At 36.4% G+C, this 25,750-nt stretch overlaps 1 protein-coding gene across 4 annotated transcripts in view; it reads left to right on the forward strand.

The window, feature by feature from the left end:
* LOC143273854 (uncharacterized) overlaps nucleotides 1–25,750 on the forward strand; it is a 91,076-nt gene that overhangs the window by 8,398 nt on the left and 56,928 nt on the right. For all 4 annotated transcript variants that reach the window (XR_013052077.1, XR_013052080.1, XR_013052078.1 and 1 more), the window contains one exon: nucleotides 10,538–10,667. Coding sequence is in view for 1 of the 4 variants with exons in the window: in XM_076574181.1 (XP_076430296.1) it covers nucleotides 10,538–10,667 (130 nt within the window). In the remaining 3 variants the exon portion in view is untranslated. The remainder of the gene's footprint in view (nucleotides 1–10,537; nucleotides 10,668–25,750) is intronic.

Raw genomic sequence — 25,750 nt, forward strand, 5'->3', positions numbered from 1 at the left:
ATCTTTTCATGACACATTTGATTTATCTATGTCCTGTGATTAATGCCTGTAGTGTTTCCAGCAGTGGAGTCTTAACTTCAAGTTCTGGTGCACCCCGAAGTCCAATGTCAATAGTCTGTAACAATGAATTTTTAAAGTCAATAGCTATAGTAGTAAAATTAGTAGTAAAATTCAGGTAGTGTAGGAAAATATCAGCTTAACTTGGGAAATGTTGGAGACAAGGTGAAAACTAATTTCTCCCCTCTACCCCAGGTCAGTATTTCAAAATAAAATTATGAGATTATATATGATTATGTGTTTCAACAAAGCATCATACTTGAAAAAAATTACAAAATAAATAAATAAATAATAAATATGAGGAAAGAGAGAGAGAGAAGAAAATGTATTTTCTCAGTTCTGTGGGTGCAAAGATGCAGAAGAGGATGGCAGCATCTGCAATCTGGCTTCTCAGATAATTTTCTGTTGTCCTCTCCATGGTCAATGATAGAGCAGAAGGGAGAGACAAAACACCATATTATTACATGGCACCAAGTTGGTAAATTCACTCCAACAGTCCCTTATTTGCAACATCAGTCCTCCATAAGGATGAGAACATGAACATCTCCCTAATTGTTCACCTCCCAGAAATCCACAAGGATGACCCTATCTTAGACTACAGGCTATAGTGGAGAGGGTGCCTAAACTAGTGTACTTCAGTAATCAAATTAGTGAATACCTTAGCTGTCATTAAAGAGTCTTCACCAAATAACTGGTAGAAGCAGATACAGAAAACCACAGCCAAGCACCAGGCTGAACTCCAGAGACCAGCTGAGGAGAGAAAAGAGAAATTCTGTGAGCAAGGGGCATCAAGATCATGATGGGGAAATATACAGAGAGAACCAAACCAAATTAGTGAAAATTTATGAATTGTGCACCATTAGCTGTGGAGTCTCCATGAGACTGGACTAGGCCCTCTGCATAGGCAAGACAGTTATGTGGCTTGTTCTGCTTAAGGGATGCCCTGGCAATGGAATCAGGATCCATCCCTAGGGCACAAGCGGGCTTTTTGGAGCCCACTGCCTATGGTGGGACACCTTCCACAGCCTTGGTCCAGGGGGAGGGGCTTGGATCTGCCTCAACTGAGTGTATCAGGCTCTGCTGACTCCCCATGGGAGGCCTTGCCTTGGAGGAGGTGGGAATGGGGGTTGTGATTTGGGTGAAGCTTGGGGGGTGGGAGGAGGGGTGGGAGGAGATCTGTGGCTGGTATATAAAATGAAAATTTCTTAATAAAAAAGAAAAAAGACATGATGTGAGAGATGAGGATAGAACCTAGCATCTGTCTACCTCTGATGCTGAGGACCAGTTCCATCTCCAGCTTCCTGAACCTGATCCTCAATAACCTCAAGTCAACTGCCAGTAGAGACTCCTCGTAGCTTATGCTTATTAACAGATGGCTTTCTTTCTCATAATAAAGCTCTGGCGTGTTAATAAACTGAAAAAAATGAAGAATGAATTCATAAAAAAAAACAAAGTAAGACTGACAATGCTCCAGCATATGTCTCAAATAAAATGAGACAATTTTTTGCTTATTACAATATAAAACATATTATAGGTATAGCACACAATCCCACAGGCCAAGCAGTCATATAAAGATCCAATTAAACTTTAAAGGATATGCTAAATAAACAGCAACAGGTAACAATGACTCCTAGAAATAGATTGCATAGTGCTTTATTAACCTTGAATTTTCTCAATTTTGAAGAGAAAGGAACAACAGCTGCGGAGATACACTGGACAAAAGAAAAAACTCCTGAGCTAAACCAATCACTTTATTACAAAGATGTATTGACCTCAGAATGGAAACCAGGATACATCCTATGTTGGGGAAGGGGTTTTGCTTTTGTTTCTGCAGGAGAAGAAAAGCTATGGATACCAACAAAATTAGTAAAAATTTGCTTCAAACAGGAGAAACCCCTTGATGAGGAGAAGTAAAAGTTCATCCACTGATGTGACATCTCTACAAGTTATAAGAAAAATTTAACAAACAAGGGTTGGGGCAGGGTTCTGGTTTTTGTCTTTTTAGGATAATAGTAATACCCATCTTCAAGAAATCATAAGGCCTTGGATACCCAGAAGTCTATAGCAGAAGAGAAGAACCTACTGATACCAATATACTCTAAAGGGTAATATCTCACTGCTTAACATCTATATCTCTTTAACTCTAGAATAGTTGTAGTCTCGATTCAATTATAAATCAAGCTGGCTTTGGAGTTGGAATTTGGTTCCCTCCTTCTCTCAACACAAGCGTATTGCTAAAAGAAAAAGTTAAGAGATTCTGTCTCAGAAGAGCCACCTGGTGTGGAATAGAAGAAAACCAATAAAAAGAGACCATTGTCATCAAGATTCTATTTCTCTCCATGCTTATTCTTGATTTCTCAGAATCCGTTTTTACATGTCATGTCATCTTTAAATCCAAACTTTACATTTTGATATCAATAATGTTCAAGTTTTCCACAGTGAAAATAAGTCTTCCCAAATAGCAATCTCTGAAATCTCCAGAAGGAATATGGGGCCCCACAACAACAGCTCCTCTTGGTCCAGAAAGATGCCATGGTACTTAAGATCATTACTCTATGATCAACCTTGGGCTGAAAACTCTTCAAGATAGTCCCACAACAGGATGGCCTGTCATACTACACTTCTAGCCAGAATCTCAGACAACCTTACCTATTACTGTGAGACTGGCTGCAGAATCGACAGTTAGTACAACTGAGACCTAACTATTGGAGCTTTCGTACAGGACCCACAGAGATAATGTTGCCCCCTAAAGAGCAGGAAGCAACTCTAAGAAAATGACACCCTTTCTCCCAAAGTTTTTATGTTTCTCAGAGTTATGGATAATGGTTATGGGTTGGGGGTGGAAGAAAATATTAGACTCAGTATTCTCTTTTAGAAAAGAAAAGGGGGAATGGATAGGTATAGGATATTAAGGTAAATTATTATATTTAGTAGTAAATTAATTCAGTAAAATATCAGCCTTAGACAATTTGCACTGATATGGATTCTTGTATATTGATACAAATGTAAACTATTCTTATATTCCTATTTAAGATAATTTGTATATTGACACAAATACAAAACTATATTTGTTGTATTGTACACATATTCCTACTCCTTTTTGAAATATTTTGTATATTGATGCAAATGTAAAATTATATTTGTTGTACAATATGTATGTTCTACCTTTGCTTAGAATATTTTATATTTGATATATATTTAGGATTTTATTGTCATATCGCATATTGCACCATGCATTCCTACCTCTGTTTAAGCTATTTTGTGTATTGTCACAATTTTGAGGTCATTGTCCTTATACAGTACATCTGCTAACAAACTTTACTTTGTTAATGTGAAGCCTTAGTCCTTAAGTTATTTTAGAAGAGACTTACTGAGCTATAGTCACTCATACTTGTCATTTCTGTAGTTAGGTTAGTTAGGTTTTCCAGACTTATAGAAACATATGTCAGATGCATCGATAACCTTCAAATGCTTCATAGACCTAGAGAATATGGCATTTAAATGTTTTGATAACTTAGAATTCTGTTGATGTGAGACATGATTGATCCTGGCTACACCAATCTGATCCAGAGAGAATATTGGGCTTCTGAGACATTTCCGTTCAGAAATTTGTCTTCTTCTTGGCACAAAATGGCCTGCTGGGCCAAGAATTGCCTTTGCTTTAACTGCTGACAATACATATACTGTCCCTTTTGAATGAGTGGAACATAAGGAAAATCAACTACTGAACTCTGCCAAGACAAGGTAAGATAGCCTTTCAAAATTCCTGCTTCTGTTCAATTAAATATAATAGAAATTTTGAAACTCTAAAAAGCCAAATTAAGGAAACTATGTATTTGCTTTTTAGAGAAGAAATATTAAGGCCCAGAAACCTGTTAAATAGGGACATATTATTACTCTTGTGTAGTAAATAAAATTCTGTAAACAAATGTACCATTCTGCCATGAGTAAGAGCAACTTTACTGGTATCATTGGAATGCAGGTAAACATTGTTTCTATATTCAGTGACAGTGAGCAACTGTGAAAGTCGAAGGGTTTTTAATAACTGTTATCCTTTCTTAAAACTATAAGAAGAATGTTAGAAAAGTGATAGATGTGAATCAAGCTTATACATAAAAAAAAAATCAAAGTATAATTTCTAAGGCAGAATGCTACCCAAATAAATGGAAATGCATCAGTAAGTGGAGTCATTGGGTTTCATTTGAGCTTTGGAGGATTGTTGGGTATATATTTTGCGCTCCAAATGGTCCTTTCATATTACATGTGGAAACTAGCATTGATATTGGTAGATACTATTTTCTGCATCATGCAATTGCTATTTAGAGCTGAGATAGGACTCAAAAGTGATTAGATTCACAGGGGCCTTTTTCAGAATACCATTAGTTCACATAGGTTTATATCAGCCTCTCTAAGTTTTATATCAGCTTCTCTTGGGTATAGATAAGTGTAGATATTTTATTAAACAAATGCACAAGGCAATAAATACAAAACAAAAGAAAAGAATTGTCAGCCGGGCGGTGGTGGCGCACGCCTTTAATCCCAGCACTCGGGAGGCAGAGCCAGGCGGATCTCTGTGAGTTCGAGGCCAGCCTGGGCTACCAAGTGAGCTCCAGGAAAGGCGCAAAGCTACGCAGAGAAACCCTGTCTCGAAAAACCAAAAACCAAAAAAAAAAAAAAAAAAAAAAAAAAAAAAGAAAAGAATTGTCAGAAATGCTTAACCATATTAGTTATCTGTTCTGTGATGTTATTTGCTAAAATACTCAGATATTGTAAATCAAAGGTTTGAAGCACAACATATTCTATAGAAATAAATAAGTTAATAAAATATTGGACATCTTAATGGCACTTTTATGAGTAACAGGTATATTTAGTTACAGATATATCATTTCTCCAATGTTTATGTTTTTCAAATACCTTCCCATTGAAAGAAATATGTCAAATGTTGTGTAAATAAATTTTATTTATTGTTTTTTATTTTAAAATTCATTTAATCACTATCTATTCTAAATAATTTATATGATATATTTCCATTATTTTTTCATTTGTTTAAAAATATCTAACTTGAAGGCAATGACTACAATGACCCACTAAATGCTTTTTCAAAAATTTAATTCTTAATAAGCTAAATTTTTCATTGTTTTGAAATCTTTTGTACTGTAAATCTAATAATATTTGGTTGTTTCTTTTGAATATTTAATCACAAAATATTTTGTTTGTTATTAAAAAATATATTCAATTTTCCAAACCAAAAAAAAAAAAAATTCCTGCTTCTGAAAATGGTCTGTCAGATACTCTAGGCCTGTAGCCAATTTGAATGCACCAACAATGTTGAAAAACTTTAGGTGACTGTCCAGGCTGCCAGCTGTCTCTGTCTACTCTTGCAAGATTCCCGAAAGTTGCTTGCATCCACCTCCTGTTTTCTCAGATATTATTATGTTCCGTCTCAGGTCTTTGATGGAGTTGTAGACTAGATAGTTACAGTCATAATCTTCTTGTATCTTAGCTAGAACATATTATGTACTAGATTCAGATTCTTCAGGATAGGATACCTTTTAGAATGATCTCTGTAATGTGCCATTTACCTATGCTCCAGATTTCTCTGGATTTTAGTATGTGTCTCTTGTTTGATGTTATTCTTGTTGGTTGTAATTCCATTTTTGTTTGTTATTATCCTTTGTTTTTCCTGCACAATACTTGATAATAATTATTATTGTATATAGTTTGCATTAAGATGAGAACCTTCTTATTTAGACAAAAGGGGGAAATGTAGTGGTATTTACTCCGCCTATGACCTTGGGCTATATGGCCCAAATAAGGCAGTGCTTCCTGCCATTGTATGTGACCTCTTATAAGCAAAGAGAGAAGGGTTACATGCCCCTACTCCTCGCTCCTGCCTGCAAAGTGGATTTGCTCTTGATCAGATCAGAGGATGATTTCTGCTGTCTACTCTGTTCTGTAATCATGAGTATATTTCCTCAACTTACATCTTAATAAATTCTGTTATCCATTTAATAGACTCACCTGGATTGATATAATATATATTTAAACAATCATTAAGCTGCTCCTTTCAACAAATAGAGCAAACATTTCTTTGAACATTTAATAATAATGACTTCAAAAGTGACAGAGTAATTTCAAAACATTTGATTTTAATATTCATATAATATGTGGTATGTGTATATGTGTGTCCATGTGCATGCCCAGAGACAAGAGGATAATGGCAGACATCATGCTTAGCTTTTCATGGGTTCTAGGGATTTGAACTTAGGACTTCAGGTTTGTAGAGCAAGTACCCTTAACTCACTGAGTTATCTGCCCAGCCCTCAATTAAAGTATATTTTTAAAGAGGACATGAATAAAGGGAAGCAGAAGTTTCAAAGGGAAAAAGAAGCACATTTATCATTCAGCCTTTTTCTTGAAGTTTCTATTTGTAGCATTGAATTCTATTTAATCTTAAGATACATCGTCTCCTTGGGCTCATTCACAGAACAAGCAGGCTATTATCATTAAGTCTGATGGTCTCTAAACCATAACATGCTTCTTCTTTCCAGTGCATTAACAACCATAAATTTAACTCTCACTTTGAAGGGCGAAACTGTCAATTAATATCCTAATGTTTGCACACTTTGTCTACTATATTTTAAAGACTATCTCTAAAAAGTGATAACATCAACACATAAGTGATGTTATCTTTGCAAAGCATGTGCCCGTACTTTATCCCTTTCACTACTAAGGTTTTGGGGTAGAACTTTTGGTGTTTAGTATATATTTCTGCATATAACTCCTGAGTTAACATAGCAATTGTAAGTCATGCCAGGATTTTATAAAGTGCCTCATGAGATCTTCTAGTAAAGTGAAGAACATAGAGAAGATCAAAAATTCTTATATACATACCATGATCAATGCCTGAGGCTTTCCAGTTGTGTGAGCTACTTTGACTTTTTACTGGTTTCATTTTTTACCCTGCTGTCTCCTACATTTTTCAATCATGCTGGTTTTTCTTTAGGCAACTATTAACATTTTATAGAACTCAGATGTTGCACAGAGCACATCTTGGGAAGTAATACTGACAAGCAGAAAGCAGCACTTTACACACCTAAAATTCACCTATAAAGAACAAAGCACCAACTGTGGAGCACAGCAGGTGCCTAGGGTAGAGAAAAGACAGCACGCTGAAAAGGCAGGAGTATAACAAAGTGAGACCATGTACAACAGGAATAACGGGGCTGCCTGGACCAACAGACTGGGGTGTATCATACATGAAAAGCCAAAAGGATTTATATCGATGATAATCATGATGATGCCAATTATTTTAGAAGAAGTCATGTTGGCTGTATCACCTTCAAGTAGACATGAGAGTGTGGGGAACACTTCAGAAATATTCATCAACAAATATTCATTATTTGAAAAACAAATTTAAGAATTTTGCTGTTCAAGAAAATGCATTGCTATAGAATAACTTAGTCCAAAATTATAGAAGAAATGTTCCTTAAAATATTATAAAGATTCTCTTACCCTACAAAAAGTGACTTCAAGAGTCATGCTGAGCATATTTAGAAGTAAATCATGAGCAAAATTGGTTTAGAACATACTGATTTTGTTAAATGAGTTAGAGAAATACTTTGTACTCATCCATGGGTGCCACGCAAAAACATACTAGTTTTCAGTGTTTAGGGCTTATAACCTTGAATAAGAGGGTAAACCCTTTCCTCCAGTGAACCACCTGTAGAGTTACAGTAGCTAGATTTGGCAAACAAAATACATGATGCCCATTTATTTTCTCCAAGATTCACTGAAAGTTAAATTATAGCCACAGCATCCCTAGCATAAGTATAGTATAAGTGTTTTTTTAATTGCAAGGAAGTATATCTCCAGGCTTATAGAACCAACCTTAGGGAAGATAAACAAGTATTTGGACTCATGACATGGAAAAGAGAAAAATGCACTATAAATCTGCTATCATTAGTCATTAGCCAAGGCTCATAAAAATGTTTGTGGTGAGACCATAAATCTAAACTGAACTGTTATGTCCTCAGGACTCTGTGCTAGGGACCTAAGGATAACTCAGATATCATCCCAGAGGCAGGAAAACACCATCTGAATCTACACTGACAACTGTAATGTTAAGCATTTTCTTCTAAATTCATATTCATGAGTGGATTCAATGTTATTACGGAGTGACCTCTTTTTCTTATTTAAAAAATATCATAATATTTATCTCCCTCTCCTTCTGTCTACACCCTCCTCACTCTTTCTCTCCCTACCCACCTTGTCTTCTTTCAGGAAGTCACCCAGCAAGGTAGCTTGTAGCAAATGTTAAATTTTTCATCTTGGACTTCCTGGTCTCCAGAACTATGAGCATTACATTTACTTTCTGTATAAATTACATAGTCTCATGGAGCTATATTTTGCTTGGAAGAGGGTCTCTAGGTCATGAATCCCTATCCTGTGGCCCACTGTAGAAAAAGTGTCCCACTTTCTCTTCCTCCTTACAATAAGTACATATCTGCTTTCACTGTATGTTTATCCATTCAATCATGGTAGAGTGACTGGAGACAGGTAGACAGTTTTATGATTTTGGAAGCTGACTATGACATAAGCTAAGAAATCAAAGCCTAAGTGGCTGGAGTTGAAGTTGGAAGAAGTGACTGCAATGGATCCCAGAGAAATTGAGTGTAAAGATTAATGCCTAGTACTTGGCCCTTGGGTAAAAATTGTTCTTGAACTAATTAGCCTCCCAACCATGTGTCCACATCTCTTCTGAAAACACAATAGAGTCATCTAAGTTACCCACTAAAGTCATCATCATGGCTTAAGGTGGATTGATCATCCAACTGTGCTCATCCACACTGGCCTTCAGTAAATATCACTCATTTCCACTATGAGATGTTTTTCCTGCTTCATTCCCCTCAGCCCGGACTGTTTCTAAGAAGGAAGACAAACTGTCCACGGCCAAAACATCACCTGCAGCATCGGTGTCGCTCAACAACTTCTTTTTAAAGATTTATTTATTTTTTTTTTATTTTTTTTCTTTTGGTTTTTCGAGACAGGGTTTCTCTATGTAGCTTTGCGCCTTTCCTGGAACTCACTTGGTAGCCCAGGCTGGCCTCGAACTCACAGAGATCCGCCTGCCTCTGCCTCCCAAGTGCTGGGATTAAAGGCGTGCGCCACCACCGCCCGGCCCTTTTTAAAGATTTATTTATCCTTCTCTCGTATATTACATCCTAACGGGTTTCCCCTCCCAGCACCACCCCCAACCCCCACTCCCCACCCCCAACCCCCACCTCTCTCCCCCAGATCCACTCCTTCTCCTTGGTTTCCCTTCAGAAAAGATCAGGCCTCCCAGGGATATCAACCCAACACTGCATAACAAGTTACAATAAGGCTAGGCACAAAGCCTCGTATCAAGGCTGGACAAGGTGGCCCAGTAGGAAGAAAAGGAAAGGGTCCCAAGAGCAGGCAAAGGGGGTCAGAAACAACCCACACTCCCACTCTTAAGAGCCACACAAGAAATGAATGATTTCTTATTCACACAGATTGAGGCCTCTGATACCTTCAGAAGCTCAGACAGTGGTTTAGATGTCCAAACATTTTTTCTAACTTTTTTTTTCTTTTATTTTATTTTACAGTACCATTCAGTTCTACATATCAGCCATGGATTCTCTTGTTCTCCCCACTCCTGCCTCCCTCCCCTTCCCCCCAGCCCATCCCCTATTCCCACCTCCTCCAGGGCAAAGCCTCCCCTGAGAACTGAGATCAACCTGGTTGACTCAGCCCAGGCAGGTCCAGTCCCCTCCTCCCAGACTGAGCCAAGCATCGCTGCATAAGCCCCAGGTTTCAAACAGCCAACTCATGCAATGAGCACAGGACCCGGTACCACTGCCTAAATGCCTCCCAAACAGATCAAGCCAATCAACTGTCTCACCCATTCAGAGGGCCTGATTCAGTTTGGGGCCCCTCAGCCATTGGTTCATAGTTCATATGTTTCCATTCGTTTGGCTATTTGTCCCTGTGCTTTATCCAACCTTGGGTTCAACAATTCTTGCTCATATAAACCCTCCTCTTTCTTGCTAATTAGACTCCCGGAACTCCACCTGGGGCCTAGCTGTGGATCTCTGCATCCAGATCCCTCAGTCATTGGACGGGGTTTCTGGCACGACTATTAGGGTGTTTGGCCATCCCATCACCAGAGTAGGTCAGTTTGGGCTGTCTCTCAACCATTGCCAGCAGTCTATTGTGGGGGTATCTTTGTGGATTTCTGTGGGCCTCTCTAGCACTTTGTTTCTTCCTTTTCTCATTTTTAAACCCTCGAAGATTTTTAATTCAGTATTGTGGCTAAATAATAGTGCCTGCATCACTGTATCAACCAAAAGCAATCTTTAACAAAGAAATATTTCCAAAATTGAATGCCAAGGTAGGATCAGAAGTAGAATTGCGTGGTTGAAGGTTGAATTGTAACCTACGTATCTATTGGATACAGGCTTCCCTGAAGGATTTGTATCTGTCAATGGTGGCCATGTTGGACTTCCCGAGGATGCCAATTCTCACACCACCTAGTACTCAACCCCAAACTTCCCATCCAGCGCACTCCCTTCTATGGACTCAACTGGGTAAGCCTAAGTAGGCCTGTTTAAGTGTCTGGGGAAAGAAGCCATCTTTATATGCTTCTATCCTATGCACATTATTTAGGAAGAGCCTTACAAAACGTCTTTAGTTAACACCAATTAGGGTTGAATAAATAGTGTCACCTCTATTCATTTCATATTCTTGAGAAGCCTTTCATTAAACATTGCCTGACAGTATTTAAAAACTAATTAGGAGTCATGAATGAGTTAATAGAGATCCCATGATCTTCTTTTTCCTCCCATAGTCTCATTATTCCAGAGTCATATTTCCAAATTGAGACCTCATTATTAAGGCACCTCATTGATATAGAAGGTCAAGCCTTCACCCATGCTACTTCCAGCACTCCATTTTTCACTTAGATTGGCAGTTCTCGTAATTAACACTTTTTCTCTATTTACTACAAAAGTTCAAGGTTAGAGCTAATGCTAAGAACATATGTAGTGCCTTCAAAGTAAATTTTCCATGTTGAGAATAAATGGTTTTGTGTAAGGCACTGGAGAAACAACATCTCAAAACTGCACTAGAAAATTATATTTTCTGATTAGTAATTATTGATTTTCAACATGATAAGCAAAGTGAGCTTACTATTTCATTTAAAAACATGCATTAATTTAGGAGTACACAGGCATGCTGCAGGGTGTAGTGGACAACTTGAAGGAAGGAGTTCGCTTGATCTTCCCACCATGTGGGTTCCAGAGCTCAAGCTTCCACTTTCAGGTCTATTGGTAAGTGCTCTTACCTGCTGAGCTATCTTGCCAGCCCAAGTTTATCTTTTCTTGTTTATATAAACAAAAAGGTCAGTAGATTAACATGAATTCTTCATGGTTAAAATAAGAAGCATCAGAGATTAAAAAAAAAATACCAGCATTGTTTATTATTATTATAAGCTACCTGAAAAAAATTCATACAAGCATACAGATACCTCATAGTTAGTATATACTTCCATTTTTAAAAGACAAATTGAATAACTGTAGCATTTATCTATAATGTTTCCCTTGAGCCACTACTATGATAAATCTGACTCACATATTATGAGGTGGATCAAATAGGAGCAGCCTATGCAGAAACAACTGGAAAAGCATTTTCTCCTTTGCTGTTGATTTCCCTCCACAGGATATTCACACCTTAGGGCAGTTCCATGAACACTATCTCATTCTAACATGCCACTTTCCTCACAAACAGAAAGGTATTAACAGTCTATGATGCTGGTAATTGGTATGACTGATTGATAGACAGCAGTGTAATATCAGGAGTCTGACAAGGTTATTTTGCACACTGACATTTTATTGCTTTGTTTATCACAGATTAATTACTGTCAACTACCATATTTGAATATTCTACTTCAGCAAAATACATTAACCTACATATTCCTTCTCCTTTTCTTTTGAGTATCTTATTTTCTTCTATTTTTTTAATTGAAGCTTGACACAATAAGTGCTGATTATAGTTTCCCATTCCCCACCTCCTCTCCGATCCTCCCCATCTCTCTACCCATCCAAATCCATGCCTTCTTTCACTCTCTCTTTAAAAAACAAATGGGTAAATAAAAAGTAAACAAAGCAGAATAACAATAAGTAGTAAAAAAGGAAAAAAAAACATACACACACAAATAAAAAAATCATAAAACCACAAAACCAGAAACTATAATATACAAGCAAAAGACTAGGAGATTAAAAAATTTTCACTAAACAAAGCAATATGAGACAAAAAGTCTACAAAAACACTGTGGAGTTCACTTTGTGTTGGTCATCTATTGCTGGACATAAGACCTACACTTAAATGTGATTTATATGCTCAGTGAGACTCCATTGGACAAAATTGTTTTCCTTGGTGAGTGGTTGTCAATTGTAGATAGCTTCTTGGTTAGGTATGAAAGATTGTCTCCATTTCTTCCTTTCCACAATGGCACATCATCTGGCTTGAACCTGTGAAGGCTTTGTGAACGCTGCCTCAGTCTGTGGGTTCATATGTGCATCAGTCCTGTTGTGTCTGAAAGGCACTGTTTCCTTGATATCATCCACCCCCTCTGGCTTTTACAGTCTCTCTGCCTCATCTGCATAGTTCCCTGAGCCCTGAGGGAATAGTTTGATTTTTTAAAAATCCCATTTAGGACTGGGTGTTCCAAAATATCTCACTCACTGCACCATATCCATTTGTGAGACTTTGCATTAGTTTTGTCTACTGCAAGAGGAATCATCTCCAATGATGGCTGAGTAAGACACTGATCTGTGGGTATAGTAGAATGTCCTAAGGAGTCACTGTACTGCTATCATCCTTTAAGAACAGGAGTATGAAGCCAGGCAGTGCTGGCACATGCCTTTATTCCCAGCACTCGGGAGGCAGAGGCAGGCAGATCTCTGAGTTTAAGGCCAATATTTTCTAAAGAGTGAGTTCAAGGACATCCAGGGCTACATAGAGAAGCCTTATCTCGAAAAACATACAAACAAACTAAAAAAGAACGGTAGTATGTGGTTTTTCCTTTGATCCATGGCCTATAAAATCTCAGGTTCTTGGCCATGAGAGCAGTGTCAGGCATGGCACTGAGAGTGGTTGCTTACTCCCACAACATTTGTGCCACTCCAGAACCAGTTCATCACGCAGTATATCATGAATTTGTTTAATGTTTCAACCATTTACGTTTCATCTTTTGAGAACTCTGTTTATTTCTGTGCTCCATTTTAACTGAATTATTTGTTTTCTTGATAACTAGTTTTATTCATTTGTTTGTATTTTTTTTTAGTTCTTTTTGTATTTTAGATGTTAACCACTTACCATATTTATAATTGGTAAAGAACTCTTTGTTTTCTGTACCCTGCCATTTTGTCCAAATGATGGGATCCTTTACCCTACAGAAGCTTTCAACTTTCATGAGGTTCCTGTCTTAGTTAGGATTTCTATTGCTATGAGATGATACCAAGACCATGGCAACTCTTCTAAAGGAAAACATTTAACTGGGATGGGCTTACAGTTTCAGAGGTTTAGTCCATTATTGTCCTGGCAGAAAGCATGGCAGTGTGTAGGCATACTTGGTAATGGAGAAGGAGCTTAGAGTTCTACATCTTGATCCACAGGCAGGAGATGGTGTAACACACTGGGCATAGTTTGAGCTTATGAGACCTCAAAGCCCACCCCAACAGTAACACAAGTCCTCCTACAAGGCCACCCCTTCTAATATTGCCATTCATTTTGGGCCAAGCTTTCAAACACATGAGCCTATAGGGGCCATTCCTATTCAAACCACCAGAGTCCCATTCATTGGTTGTTAGCTTAGAACCTGTGCTATCAATGACCTGTTTAGAAAGTCTTTTCCTGTGCCAATAGATCAAAACTATTCCCCATTATCTCTTCTATCAGATTCAGGGTATCTGGATTTACATTGAGGTTCTTGTCAAAGATTTAGTGTCCACAGGTATATGAACTTATGTCTGGGTCTTCAATTCAGTTCCATTGATCAACATGTCTGTTTTTACGTCAATACCATGTTGCTTTTATTACTATAGCTCTGTAGTGCATCTTCTTCAAATTGGGTTGGTGATAGCTCTAGAAGTTTCTTTATTATTTAGGACTGTTTTAGTTACCCAGATTGTGTGTGTGTGTGTGTGTGTGTGTGTGTGTGTGTGTGTGTGTGTGTGTGTGTGTGTGTTACCATATGAAGCTGAAAATTTTCTTTTCAATTTTTGTGAAGAATTGTGTTAGAATTTTGATGGGGATTGCATTAAATCTGTAGATTGCTTTTGGTAGGATGGCTATTTTTACTATATTAATTCTACTGATTCATGAACATGGGAGTTTTTTTCCATCTTCTGTTGTCTTATTCAATTTGTTTCTTTGATGTCTTAAAGTTTTTGTTATACAAGACTTGCACATGCTTGCTTAGAATTATCCCAAGATATATATATATATATTGGCTATTTTGAAATGTATTATTTACAAAATTTCTTTCTTAGTCTGACATTCGTACAGAGGAAAGCTACTAATTTTTATGTTAATTTTGTTACTTTGCATGTATTAGCTGTAGGAATTTCCCAGTAGAGTTGATAGGGTCCTTTATGTATAAAATATCTGAAAATAAAGATATTTGTAACTTTTTCCTTTCTAGTTGCATCCCCTTGCTCTCCTTCAGTTGTCTTATTGCTCTAGCTAAGACTTCAAGCACTATATTGAATAGGTATGGCAAGAGTACACATCCTTGTTATGTTCAGGTTGATGTTGGCTGTGAGCTTGTTGTAAGTTGCCTTTAGTATGTTTAGGTATGTAACTTGTATCCATAGTTTCTCCAGGACTTTTATTGTGAAAAGATGTTGGATTTTGTCAAAGGCCATTTCTGTATCTAATGAGATTATCGTATTTTTTTTATTTTAGCCTGTTTATATGGTGGATTATATTAATCAGTTAATGTATATTGAGGCATCCCTGAATCTCTATTTTCTTATTTAATAAGACTGTTACATCTACACTCTGTAATGAAACCTACTTAATAACTGGAGATAACCTTTTTTGATGTGTTCTTGGATTCAGTTTACAAGCATTTTATTGAAATTTTTATATCTATGTTCACATAGGATATATGGTACATAATATTTTTTCTTTGCTGGGTTTTTTGTGTAGTTTCAATATCAGGGTAATTGTGTTCTTATAAAAAGAATTAGGCAATGTTCATTAAGCTTCTATTTTGCTGAATAATTTGACAAGTGTTGATATTAATTCTTCTTCGAAGTTCTGATAGAATTCTTCACTTCATCCATCTGACTTTGAATTTTGTTGTTGTTGTTGTTGTTGTTGTTGTTGTTGTTGTTGTTGGGAGACTTTTATTTACTGCTAATTTTTGACCAAGGATCATTCGTCTGTTTAAATTGCTTATCTGATCTTGATTGAACTTAAGTAGGTCTAATATTTCAAGAAATTTACACATCTCCTTCAGGTTTTTGAGTTTGGCATAGTACAGATTTTAAAAAGTGTCCTAATGAATACCTTGATTTCCTCAATGACTGTTGTTATGTCCTCCTTTTCATCTCTAATTTTATCAGTTTGTATCTTCTCTCTCCTTAGTTAATTTGGCGAAAGTTTTGTCAAACTTATTGACTTTCTCAAAGAACCAACTCTGTTTCATTGATTCTTTGCATTTGTTCTGTTTCTATTCATTGATTTCAGTCCTGAGTTTAATTCTTGATGTCTACTCCTTTTAGGTTTTATGTTCTCTTTTTTCTAGATGTTTCAGGTGTATCACTGAGTTATGAACATGAGATCTCTTCTTTTTATGTGTAGTCACTTACTGCTATAAACTTTCCTCTTAGAACTGTTTTCATTGTGCCCCACAGATTTGGGTATGTTGTATATTCATTTTCATTCAATTTCAAAAAGCTTTTAACTTCCTTCTTAATTTATGTCCTGACCAATTTTTATTTATTAGTGACTTATCCAACACCATGAGTTTGTGAACTTTCTGTTGTTTCTGTTGTTGATGATATCCAGTTTTAATTCATGGTGCTCAGAGAGAATGTAGAGTGTTAGTTCAATTTTCTTGAATCTGTATAGACTTTGTGTTTCAATCAAAATGATCAGTTTTGGAGAAGGTTTCATTAGCTGCAGAGAAGAAGGTATATTTTTTTGTGTTTGGATAAAATGTTCTAAAAAAATATCTTTTAGGTCCGTTGATTAATGATATCATTTAACTCCAGCACTTTTCTCTTTAATTTTTGTCTGGATGGCTTAGTATTGGAGAGAGTGGGGTTCTGAAGTTTCCAACAATCACTGTGTAAAGCAGATACATGATTTTAGCTGTAATAGTGTTTTTTTCATGAACTTGGGTACCCTTGTGTTTGGTGTATGTTTTGAATTGTTACATTGTCTCAATGAACTTTTCCTTTGATGAGTATGTAGTGTCCTTCTGATTAGTTTTGGTTTTAAATATATTTGGACCAATATTAAAATGGCTGCTCATATTTGCTTCTTGACTCTTTTTGTTTGGAATATCTTTTTTCTACCCTTTTACCAAGAGGACATGTCAACCATTGGTGGTTAGGTGTGTTTCTTGTTTGCAGCAAAAGATGAATTCTGTTTTTTTTAATCTAATGAGTTACTCTGTATCTTTTTAATGTGGAATTGAGACCATAAATATTAAGAGTTATCAAAGATCAGTATTTATTTATTCCTGCTATTTTGTTGTAATGATGAGGCTTCCCCACCCCTGGCCCCTTTTGATTTACTGGTCTGCTATTACTTATTCCGTGTGTTTCCTTGGATGTGTTTGACCTCTTCAAGTTGAGGTTTTCCTTCTAGTGCCTTCTGCAGAGATAGATTTGTGGACAGAGTTCCCTTAAATTTGGTTTTATTGTGGAATTTTTTTCTTTGTCTGTCTGTTGTGATTGATAGTTTTGCTGTGTATAGTATTCTAGGCTGGTGTCTGTGGTCTCTCAGAGTTTGTAGAACATCTATCTGTTCACGCCCTTTTGGCTTTAAAGTCTCCACTGAGAAATTATGTTATTCTAATGGGTCTGCCTTTATATGTTACTTGGTATTTTCTCTTGCAGCTTTTAATATTCTTTCTTCTGTATATTTAGTATTTTGGTTATTATGTATCATGGGGAATTTGTTTTTTACTCAGTCTATTTGGTGTTCTGTGTGCTTCTTGTACCTTGACAGGCACTTCCTTCTTCAGATTAAAAAAAAAGTTCTTCTATGGTTTTGTTGAAAATATTTTCTATACCTTTGGCCTGTGTTTATTTCCTTCCTCTAATCCTATTTTTCCATAGATTTAATTGTTTTTCTAGTATCCCAGATTTTTTTGCATGTTTATGCCTGCATTTGTAAAGATTTAACATTTTCTTTAACTGAGATGCCCATTTCTTCTACTTAATATTCAATGCCCAAGGTTTCTCTCTTCTATATTTTGTACTCTGTTGGTGAGGCTTACCTCTGGTCAGAACATGGTCCAGAAATAGAGTCATATGAAGAGATTCTGAGTGCTTGTGACAACACTCCAACAAAAAAAAAAAGAATTGTGACCTCAGTTTCTTCAAAACACACATAAAAAAAAGGAATTATTGTTGGAATGTTTTCATGTTCCTCCCAGGTGTAGTGGATAGGAATGAATTTACTTCATATTATGCATTATTGCTTGCTGGTATTATTCAATTAAATGCTTAAACTATCCTGTAAATGCTTCTATAGAAAAAACATGTTTTGTCACAAGTGGCTTGTCCTTGTGATTTTATGTAACTTGAACGCCGAAGAACTTTACTCAGGTTGATCTTTTTTAACCCTCAAAGTATAAGTTGTCTAAGGTTCTGAATGAAGTTAGCTATTATATTAATTACTCTACCTTATTTATTGGCTCTGTTCTCCGAGGTCCCACCACCTCTAGAGCAGTTATAACATCTGAGACTTTTATTTGACTTCCTAATTTTTTTATTTTCAGATTAATCTCAATTTGGACTTTCTTAAGTGATTTTATTTCTACTTTCATGTCTCAAACTGTATTCATTATTTCATCCCATTCTTTTTTTAATGTTTTCATAGCATTAAGGGATTAATTCATATCATCTTTGCAGTCTTGAACATATTGATAATTGTTTTTTTAACTGTTTGTCTTATGCTTCTACTACACTGTACTTCTCTGTGCCTACTGTACTATGGTTACTGGATTGTAGTAGAGACATTGTCTCAGCTATTAATGTTTGAGTTTTTTCACTGGTGCCTAGTCATCTGGAATTGGGATGATCAAGGTGGTTTTAAGTGATGATATCTGGTCTTATCTTTGTTGGGTGGGTGTTCCATTTCTTGTTTTGTTTTACTTTGTGGTAGCTGTGAATTGCCTTGTAGAGCATGCTTTTGTAAGTTAGTGGGTAGCAGAGAGGAACAGAGATGGGCAAGAATAAAAGGCTGAAAAACCTGCAGGAAAGAGTTAAGGTGATTCTGTCCACACCATAAGGCAGGGTTCCTAAGGAATTAAAGGTATGTAGAGAGCAGGGGTTCCTGAAAATAGATTGCAGTAAGGTAAAGAATAATTTGTAAAGATGGGGATGAAATGGCTAGGGAGACCCTTAGTCTGTATAAATGATTGGAGTCTCCAGTGAATGGAGTTGAGGTGGAAGGAGTAGCCCCTCTGAGTAGGCTGCTACAGGACTGGGGTGGGACTAGAGATCCCTGAATGTACAAGACCAGTGTGCTCCACAAAGTGTGTTCCAGGCCAGCAAGGATACACATGAAAGTGTCTCAGAAAACAAGAACATAAGGAAACAAAAAATAAAAAATAAAAGTACTTTAGTGCATCAGTAGAGTGATGTAGTTACAAGTGCCAGTTACACCTGACTCTTGGTTTCATTATCTCTAAGCAAAATAATGTCTTATATAAAATTCCTCTTGGTTTGTTAGTGTCTCTTAGTCAAGTTCAGAGTCCAATGAAATGTTAGCAAGAAAGCAAGCAGAAGGACACTATTTTTACATCACAATTAATTCTCAAAAAAAAAAACCCTATGTGTTAAGAATTGGCATTATCTCAGATATATCCTCTTTCTAAAAGCTTCTAGAAAAAATTTCTCACAAGAAAAACAAAGGAATGTAGTACAAGAAACAAAAGATTTAACCAAAGATGAGAGGAAACAGTATCTCCAGGACCAAAGAGAAAGAGACTCAACACTGGCTCCATGATGGAGAAGCAGAGGATCCCTGAGGTCTCAATAAGAAAACTGTGGAAGAAGATATGAATGTCCAAACAACTGAACAACTCTGAGGAACATCACGTGTATGGGATGTTATGACTCCAACCTGGAGCCTTATCCAGAGCCGAAGAGCAGAGGTCACAAGGTCTAAATGATTAAAAGCTTAACAGATTTGTGGTTCTTCCTAGAAAAACTTGCCAAGAACACTTGAAGTTGAAATAGCAGTAAGCACATTATTGTGTGTAAAAGAAGACACTGGCTGACAAATGACTTTAGTGAAAACAAATAGTTGTGTATTAAAGTAAAAAATAATATTGTACCATATGACTCAGCAATGAATATCTTATAAATGTACAAACAACAGTATAAATATTTAAATTGTCTGTGCAAGTTTATCATTGGGGAAGATGATAAGAAAAAAAATGAGCCCAATTTGTGGCTTGCAATAGATAATGGACAAGAAAATAAAAATCAAAGAGCAACAACTAAAAACATATTTTGAAACTTAAGTATCACCTAAACAAGGGTCACTTCTGAATAGAGGGAGAAAGAAAAGAACTTAACTCTGGTACCACGTTTATATAGTTCTTAATCATAAAAAATGTGCGCATATAACTTTGACAAAATAAAATTCGAGCTAAATGATTTGGCTTGGCATAGTATAAAAACTCTTCATAAAATAACAACAGTCAGCTGAAAAAGTTACCATCCCTGGACAATGGGCTGTACATGTGCATCTAATTTTCCTCTAATTTCTGGTTACAAAATTATCCAATATAATTGACTCACATGATCTTTGTCTGCTAATCAAAAACAATTATTATTATGTAATAAACTCAAGTGCCATCATATCTGTGAGATTTAAATATAATAGATGTCCTGGGAATTTTTTCTTTAAGAAGTCACAGGTACATGTTTATGTTGATACTACATTGATTTTGATTCAGCTACTCTATTTATAAACTTCAAAAAAATAGAGAGAAAAGAAAAACATTACTTCTTTAGTTTGTTATCAAGTGAAAGAATTAATAGAAATTTTTATATTCATAATAGGAAAATAAAAAGTATCATATAAAAAATAATGTGCTGTAAACCAAGAAAAGTCTTATTCTATTTTTTACACTGAACAGATTCATAGTGTTCTGGCCAACTACACTGAGTGCCAAGCTACAATCAAAGCTTTCTTGTTTCTGAAAATTGCTTTGCAATATAGAATACTTTTTCTAATAATCACTGCAGCTATTTGTCTTACATTTAATGCTTTTGAGTTTTACTTTGGTAAGCAAATAAAGTGCATGCTATTAAGACTGCCTGAAAGGAAAAAGGAAAGCCTGCCTGTGTATGATCAGGGCTATGGTACAAAATTGAGCTTCTTTTGTTGATGGGTATCTAATTCAAAATTCAAAATGCCATCACACTTCATGTCCCCAATTCTCCTAGCAATGATCTGTCCTTTTCATACTCCATCTAAGACTTGATTCATCAACTATGAGATCATTTCTGTTTGGGGGCTGGAATCTCAGAATATAAGAGTGATAGAATACAATGAGTCTTGTGTTGAAAATTTTTTACAAGCACCATGGAATGTGCATAATATAAAAGAAGAGATGAGCTCATGCATAAAATGTATTAGTGTGAACTGAGGTATTAAAAATTGGTATGCCCTGATGTCAAATGGAGATCTTTATCTCTCTTGACTTTGAACAGTTATAAGGACTGCAAGATTGAATGATCTTATTTCAGCCATCTAAAGTCTGGGTTTTCTAAGTTTTAATACTATTGTCCAAAGTGACTACGATAATCAAAAGAAAATGTAGACGAACTGGTGCCTTTTGAAGATTTACTTAGTATTACTTACAGCAGATTTGGAAACCATGTCAATATAATATCCAAACAAAAGAATAAAAATTGAATTCAGTCAACCCAAAACTGTTGACTACCTTATATAAAAATACCAATGATAGGTAACCAAATGCTAAAGTCCACAGAAGATTTCTGTATTTCAGTTTTATTTACTCAACTGTTTGTGACCCTCAAGGCACCATCCCATAGAGATCAGTTAAGGCCAACCCTATCTTTAGAACTTCAGTTTTCTGAGTGAAAAATTTCATATCCTCTTGTGCAATGGGGCAAGATTCTTACTCTGACTTATTTTTTATTTTGAACATACATTATACCTCCCAGGACTGAATTCCCTATTTATTGTCTTTAACTTTTAACTGAAAAAGAAAACCACCTGAAGACAGTATACTTCTCTTAAGCACAGAGGTCTTGAAGACTCATCACATTAGTCACAACATCATCATTTCTACCAAATAACCTTGAGACTCTAAGTCTCCTTTCCTTCGATAGTTTTTATTTATTTTCTTCCTCTTAGGTCTTTTTCTGGTCTTTAACCCACCGTTTCACCATATTATTTCTGTGCTCCTGGCACCTATGTGGTTCTTGATTATCCCTTAGTAGTCTCTAGAACTGTCAGTCATTAAACTGAATTATATATTCACCAAGTATCCATTGTTCATTCTTTGAGCAAAACATTTTGCTAGGAACAGTGAAGAATTCTTAAAAATCAAACATTGTTAACTTCTAGAATTTCATGGCATAAAGACAAAGCATGTACACACACAAAGGACTATGAACTTGGCCTAACAGAGTGCACAGAGCCTGAGTGCTGAGATAAGAGTGAAGGCTTAAATGAGAGCAAGTGTGATGCATGGAATGAAGAAAGGTTTTATGGAAAAAGCAAAGCTAAATGTTATTGGGGAAACCAGAATGTGTTCAGAGAGAGTGGTCCAAATAGGGCTTGGTCCAAATAGGGCTTGAGAAATAGATGATTCCCAAACAGAGGAAGCAGCATAAATTCTATCAGGCATAGAAACCCAAGCGAAAACAAAAATGATTAACCAGAGCTCAAAACGAACAACTGGAAGAGCCATAAAAACAAGATTTCATTCCCTCTCCATTCCCTTGTTTTTAAAAAAGCTAAAAAGTTATTCAGCTTTATGGAAATCAGAGACTTCTTTGATAATGCGTAAATACTACTAAAAGCCAGGACTTGGCTTGAGCACTGGGGTGTGTTTTAAGCCACATGGTATTAATAAAAAATTATTAATGACCTTTTCAACAGCAGCCTGGAGATGCTCAGTTGTGTAACACAAGAATCAAGTCAGAAGTGGTCCTTACAAATGAGTGATCTATTTTCAGTCAACTCCAAATAGGAAGAGATTATTTATGCTTTAATGCCTTCCAAGCCTCTTCCATTAATTTTCTTGATGAGAACGTTTCCACAAAGCACTGATATATAAAATATAACTAACAACTAAGTAAGAGATGTGTGTGTGTGAAAAATAGTTCAGGAAGAGGAAACAGCATGTGCGAATGTTCCATGGTCAAAAGGAAAATAGCACTCCTGATGAATGAGGGACAAACTTTGTACAGTAAGGTGAAAAGGGAGATCACTGGTGGCTTTTAGACAGTATTCAGGCAGTCTTAAGTCATAGCAGAGTTTTGAATATGAATAAGCAGAATGGAATTTCTAAGGACTATCCTGGCAATTATGAAGTTAGATTAGAACAGTATAAATTATCTTGAGAGTTAAAACAGAAACCTAACAGAGACACTATGGCACTTAAACCCTAGTTCTTTTGATAGTAGAGATCCAAGAAGGTGGAAAGTTTCAAGAAATAGCTGAAAAAAAAACTATAGAACTCATAAGTCAACATGTGTTCCTAGGCTGCAGAATTGAATATATGGTAGTCAGTCATAGCATTGTGTAATAACAAAAGGGGGTAAGATTTGCAAATAAATATATTAAATATGTGTGTGTATGTGTGTGTTAAAGTATCTTTAAAACATAAAGAATAGTATGGTGGCATACAGATTAGCCCCTACCCCTCACAGCTAAAAAGAAAATAAGATAAATATCAGGCCTGACAATTTAATAATGGATAGACTGCAAAGAAAGCTGAATTCTCCAACCTCTCAAGTCTTCTGTACCAAAATAAGTCTCCATTAAAAAAAAACATGGTTGTAAAACTTAGAATGAGAGCTTTGGGCACACACCCCAGAAAATAATGTCTCTCTGCCATCCTCAAGTCCTTTGAAGCTACAGAATTGAAAAGGTGTTACTGTTTAAGATTTGTAAGGTCTCTCTTCTGAAGGTATGCAGGCCTTTGTCTTTAAACATGCAACAATCTACCAGAAAAGCAAAAGTAGTCAGAAAAATACAGAAATAGACTTATTGTAAGAGATTCACGTAGTCAACTATAAGGATTAGCTAGGCAAGGCCAAAAGCCACAGGACAGGCCATCATAAAGGGCATGCTAGGACTAACAGGACAGAGTGATGGTATAGTCAAAAAGTTGATTTTTTTTCTGGAAATCATGAATTCAGATATGTCGCTCAGTGCTCCACTGGTGACAACAGTTAACACATGGAACTTACAGCACAGTTCTTTCTACTCATTGAATCAGGCTCACTTTCCATAGGTTCATGTTCCTTACATGAGGTATTTTGACTTTCATTACAACAACAAAATCCTCTCACAACCAAGATTGACCAGTGTTGTTCATGTAACATGACTATAACCTGGTTAGGTTGGCACATAAAACCGCCCATCACAAAGCACAGCATATATGCTGCCTATGAAGATTTAGCCCTACCTCCCCGCCTGGCCTCTGAGGACAGTAGCTAGGGCTCACAACATATCCCTCAGGAAAGCACTATAAGAGATGAACAGTTTTCTCTATCTATGAAGCTCCAGGACTAAGCATAAGGAACCAGTAAGAGTTGGAAGAATATGTATAAGATCTTGAACATGCTGAATCAAGATGTCATTCAGAGAATAAAATAGAACCTTGGATAAGGTGATGCAAAATTTAACATTCTGATAGACACTTAAGATAGTGTTGAAGCAGTGAAGCAGTGGTGCTAACAATACCAGAGCCCATTGCAGAAAAGATGGAAGGCTCAGAGAGGTATCCATGCCGCAGTGAGTGCTGCTTAATCCATGAGAGCCACCAAGTATGACCCATGGGCCAGATGACACTTGATTTACCAAAACAATAAAAAAAAAAAACAGCATGGGGAGAGTGTTCAGAAATGATTTAGAGGTTCATAGGTAACTGCTCCACTGAATCTAGGCTTAAAGGTAGTAGATTCTTTTTTAAAAACTGTGGATGAAAGGACCCTGAGACACTTGAAGCTAGGTTTCTCAAGATGGCACATTTATTGGAAAGAGTGATGAAGTCTTGGGGCCCTGATGTGCAAATGGTAGAATGTAGTATTCTAGGGAGAAAATAGACTTAAAGTTTGTGAAATATGCTGTCTAATGTATATGGCCAAAAGAAAAAATATTACAATGGATTGATGGGGCAGATGACCCATAAAAAAGCAAGGATGCATTACTCAGTTTCTACATTCAAATATCTTAATTAAACAAAACCTTTTGAGTTTCCATGAAAAAGAACTTTTTAAATTTACATAATCTCCGAAAGGCAATAATCCCCCCCCCCCCCGCCAATTTTCACCAAAGGACCTAAGACCATGGTATACCCACATAGGAAAAATAATAACCAGATATTTTATGGATGCTAGGAAGAGTCTAAATTAATACTGATACCAAGGAACTGGAAAACATATTTTGACTTTCAAGTAAGAAAATGAGATACAAGGAAGCTGGTAATCAATAAGTATAGTCCCATCCTACATATCGCTTAGAGTAGATTCACAATCATTGGCCCACTATGTAATATGATCAGCATGTGTACACTTGTCAGTTAACAGAACCCTGCATTGATTCATAGACCTGTTGGGTAAGAGATTCGGGAGTTTCCAAACCATGAGGAAACTTCCAGAACTGACTCACATTCCAGACCAACATCAAAAACAATAAAACCCTACCACAATGAATACGGTCAGAAAGGAGTACCACCACCAAGAACTGAAGGCCACAGAGTGGCAGCCCCCATCTATCACAGTTATTTTGTGATGTTTCTGTCAGCTCCTCCAAGCCACCTACCTACATTGAATACACAAGCCAAAGGTCTAGAAACCACAGCTTGAGAAAGATATGAATATTCTGATGAAGAAAAGGGTATTAAGAAATAAATAATGAAAATAAGTTGTGATCTCAGGACTGAAGATATAATTTATCCTTGTAACATTAATCTTGTATGTATTCATGAGAAAAGAGACCATTCTGAATTTTTTGAGTTCCCTTATGAAACAAATCTGTTTAAGGAGCACAATGCATATACTCAGGTCTTTCTTCTATGAGAGTCATTCATTCTCCTAGCTGATGGTTTATTCAAATGCACAGCTGTGCTTCTCTCTAGGAAACACCAAATGGAACCTCCTTGCAGGAGGGTCCTTGCCTTCTACATCAGTGACTGCTTAATAGTAAACAA

The sequence above is a fragment of the Peromyscus maniculatus genome, chromosome 6 (assembly GCF_049852395.1).
Source record: "Peromyscus maniculatus bairdii isolate BWxNUB_F1_BW_parent chromosome 6, HU_Pman_BW_mat_3.1, whole genome shotgun sequence".
NCBI classification, from domain to species: Eukaryota; Metazoa; Chordata; class Mammalia; order Rodentia; family Cricetidae; genus Peromyscus; species Peromyscus maniculatus.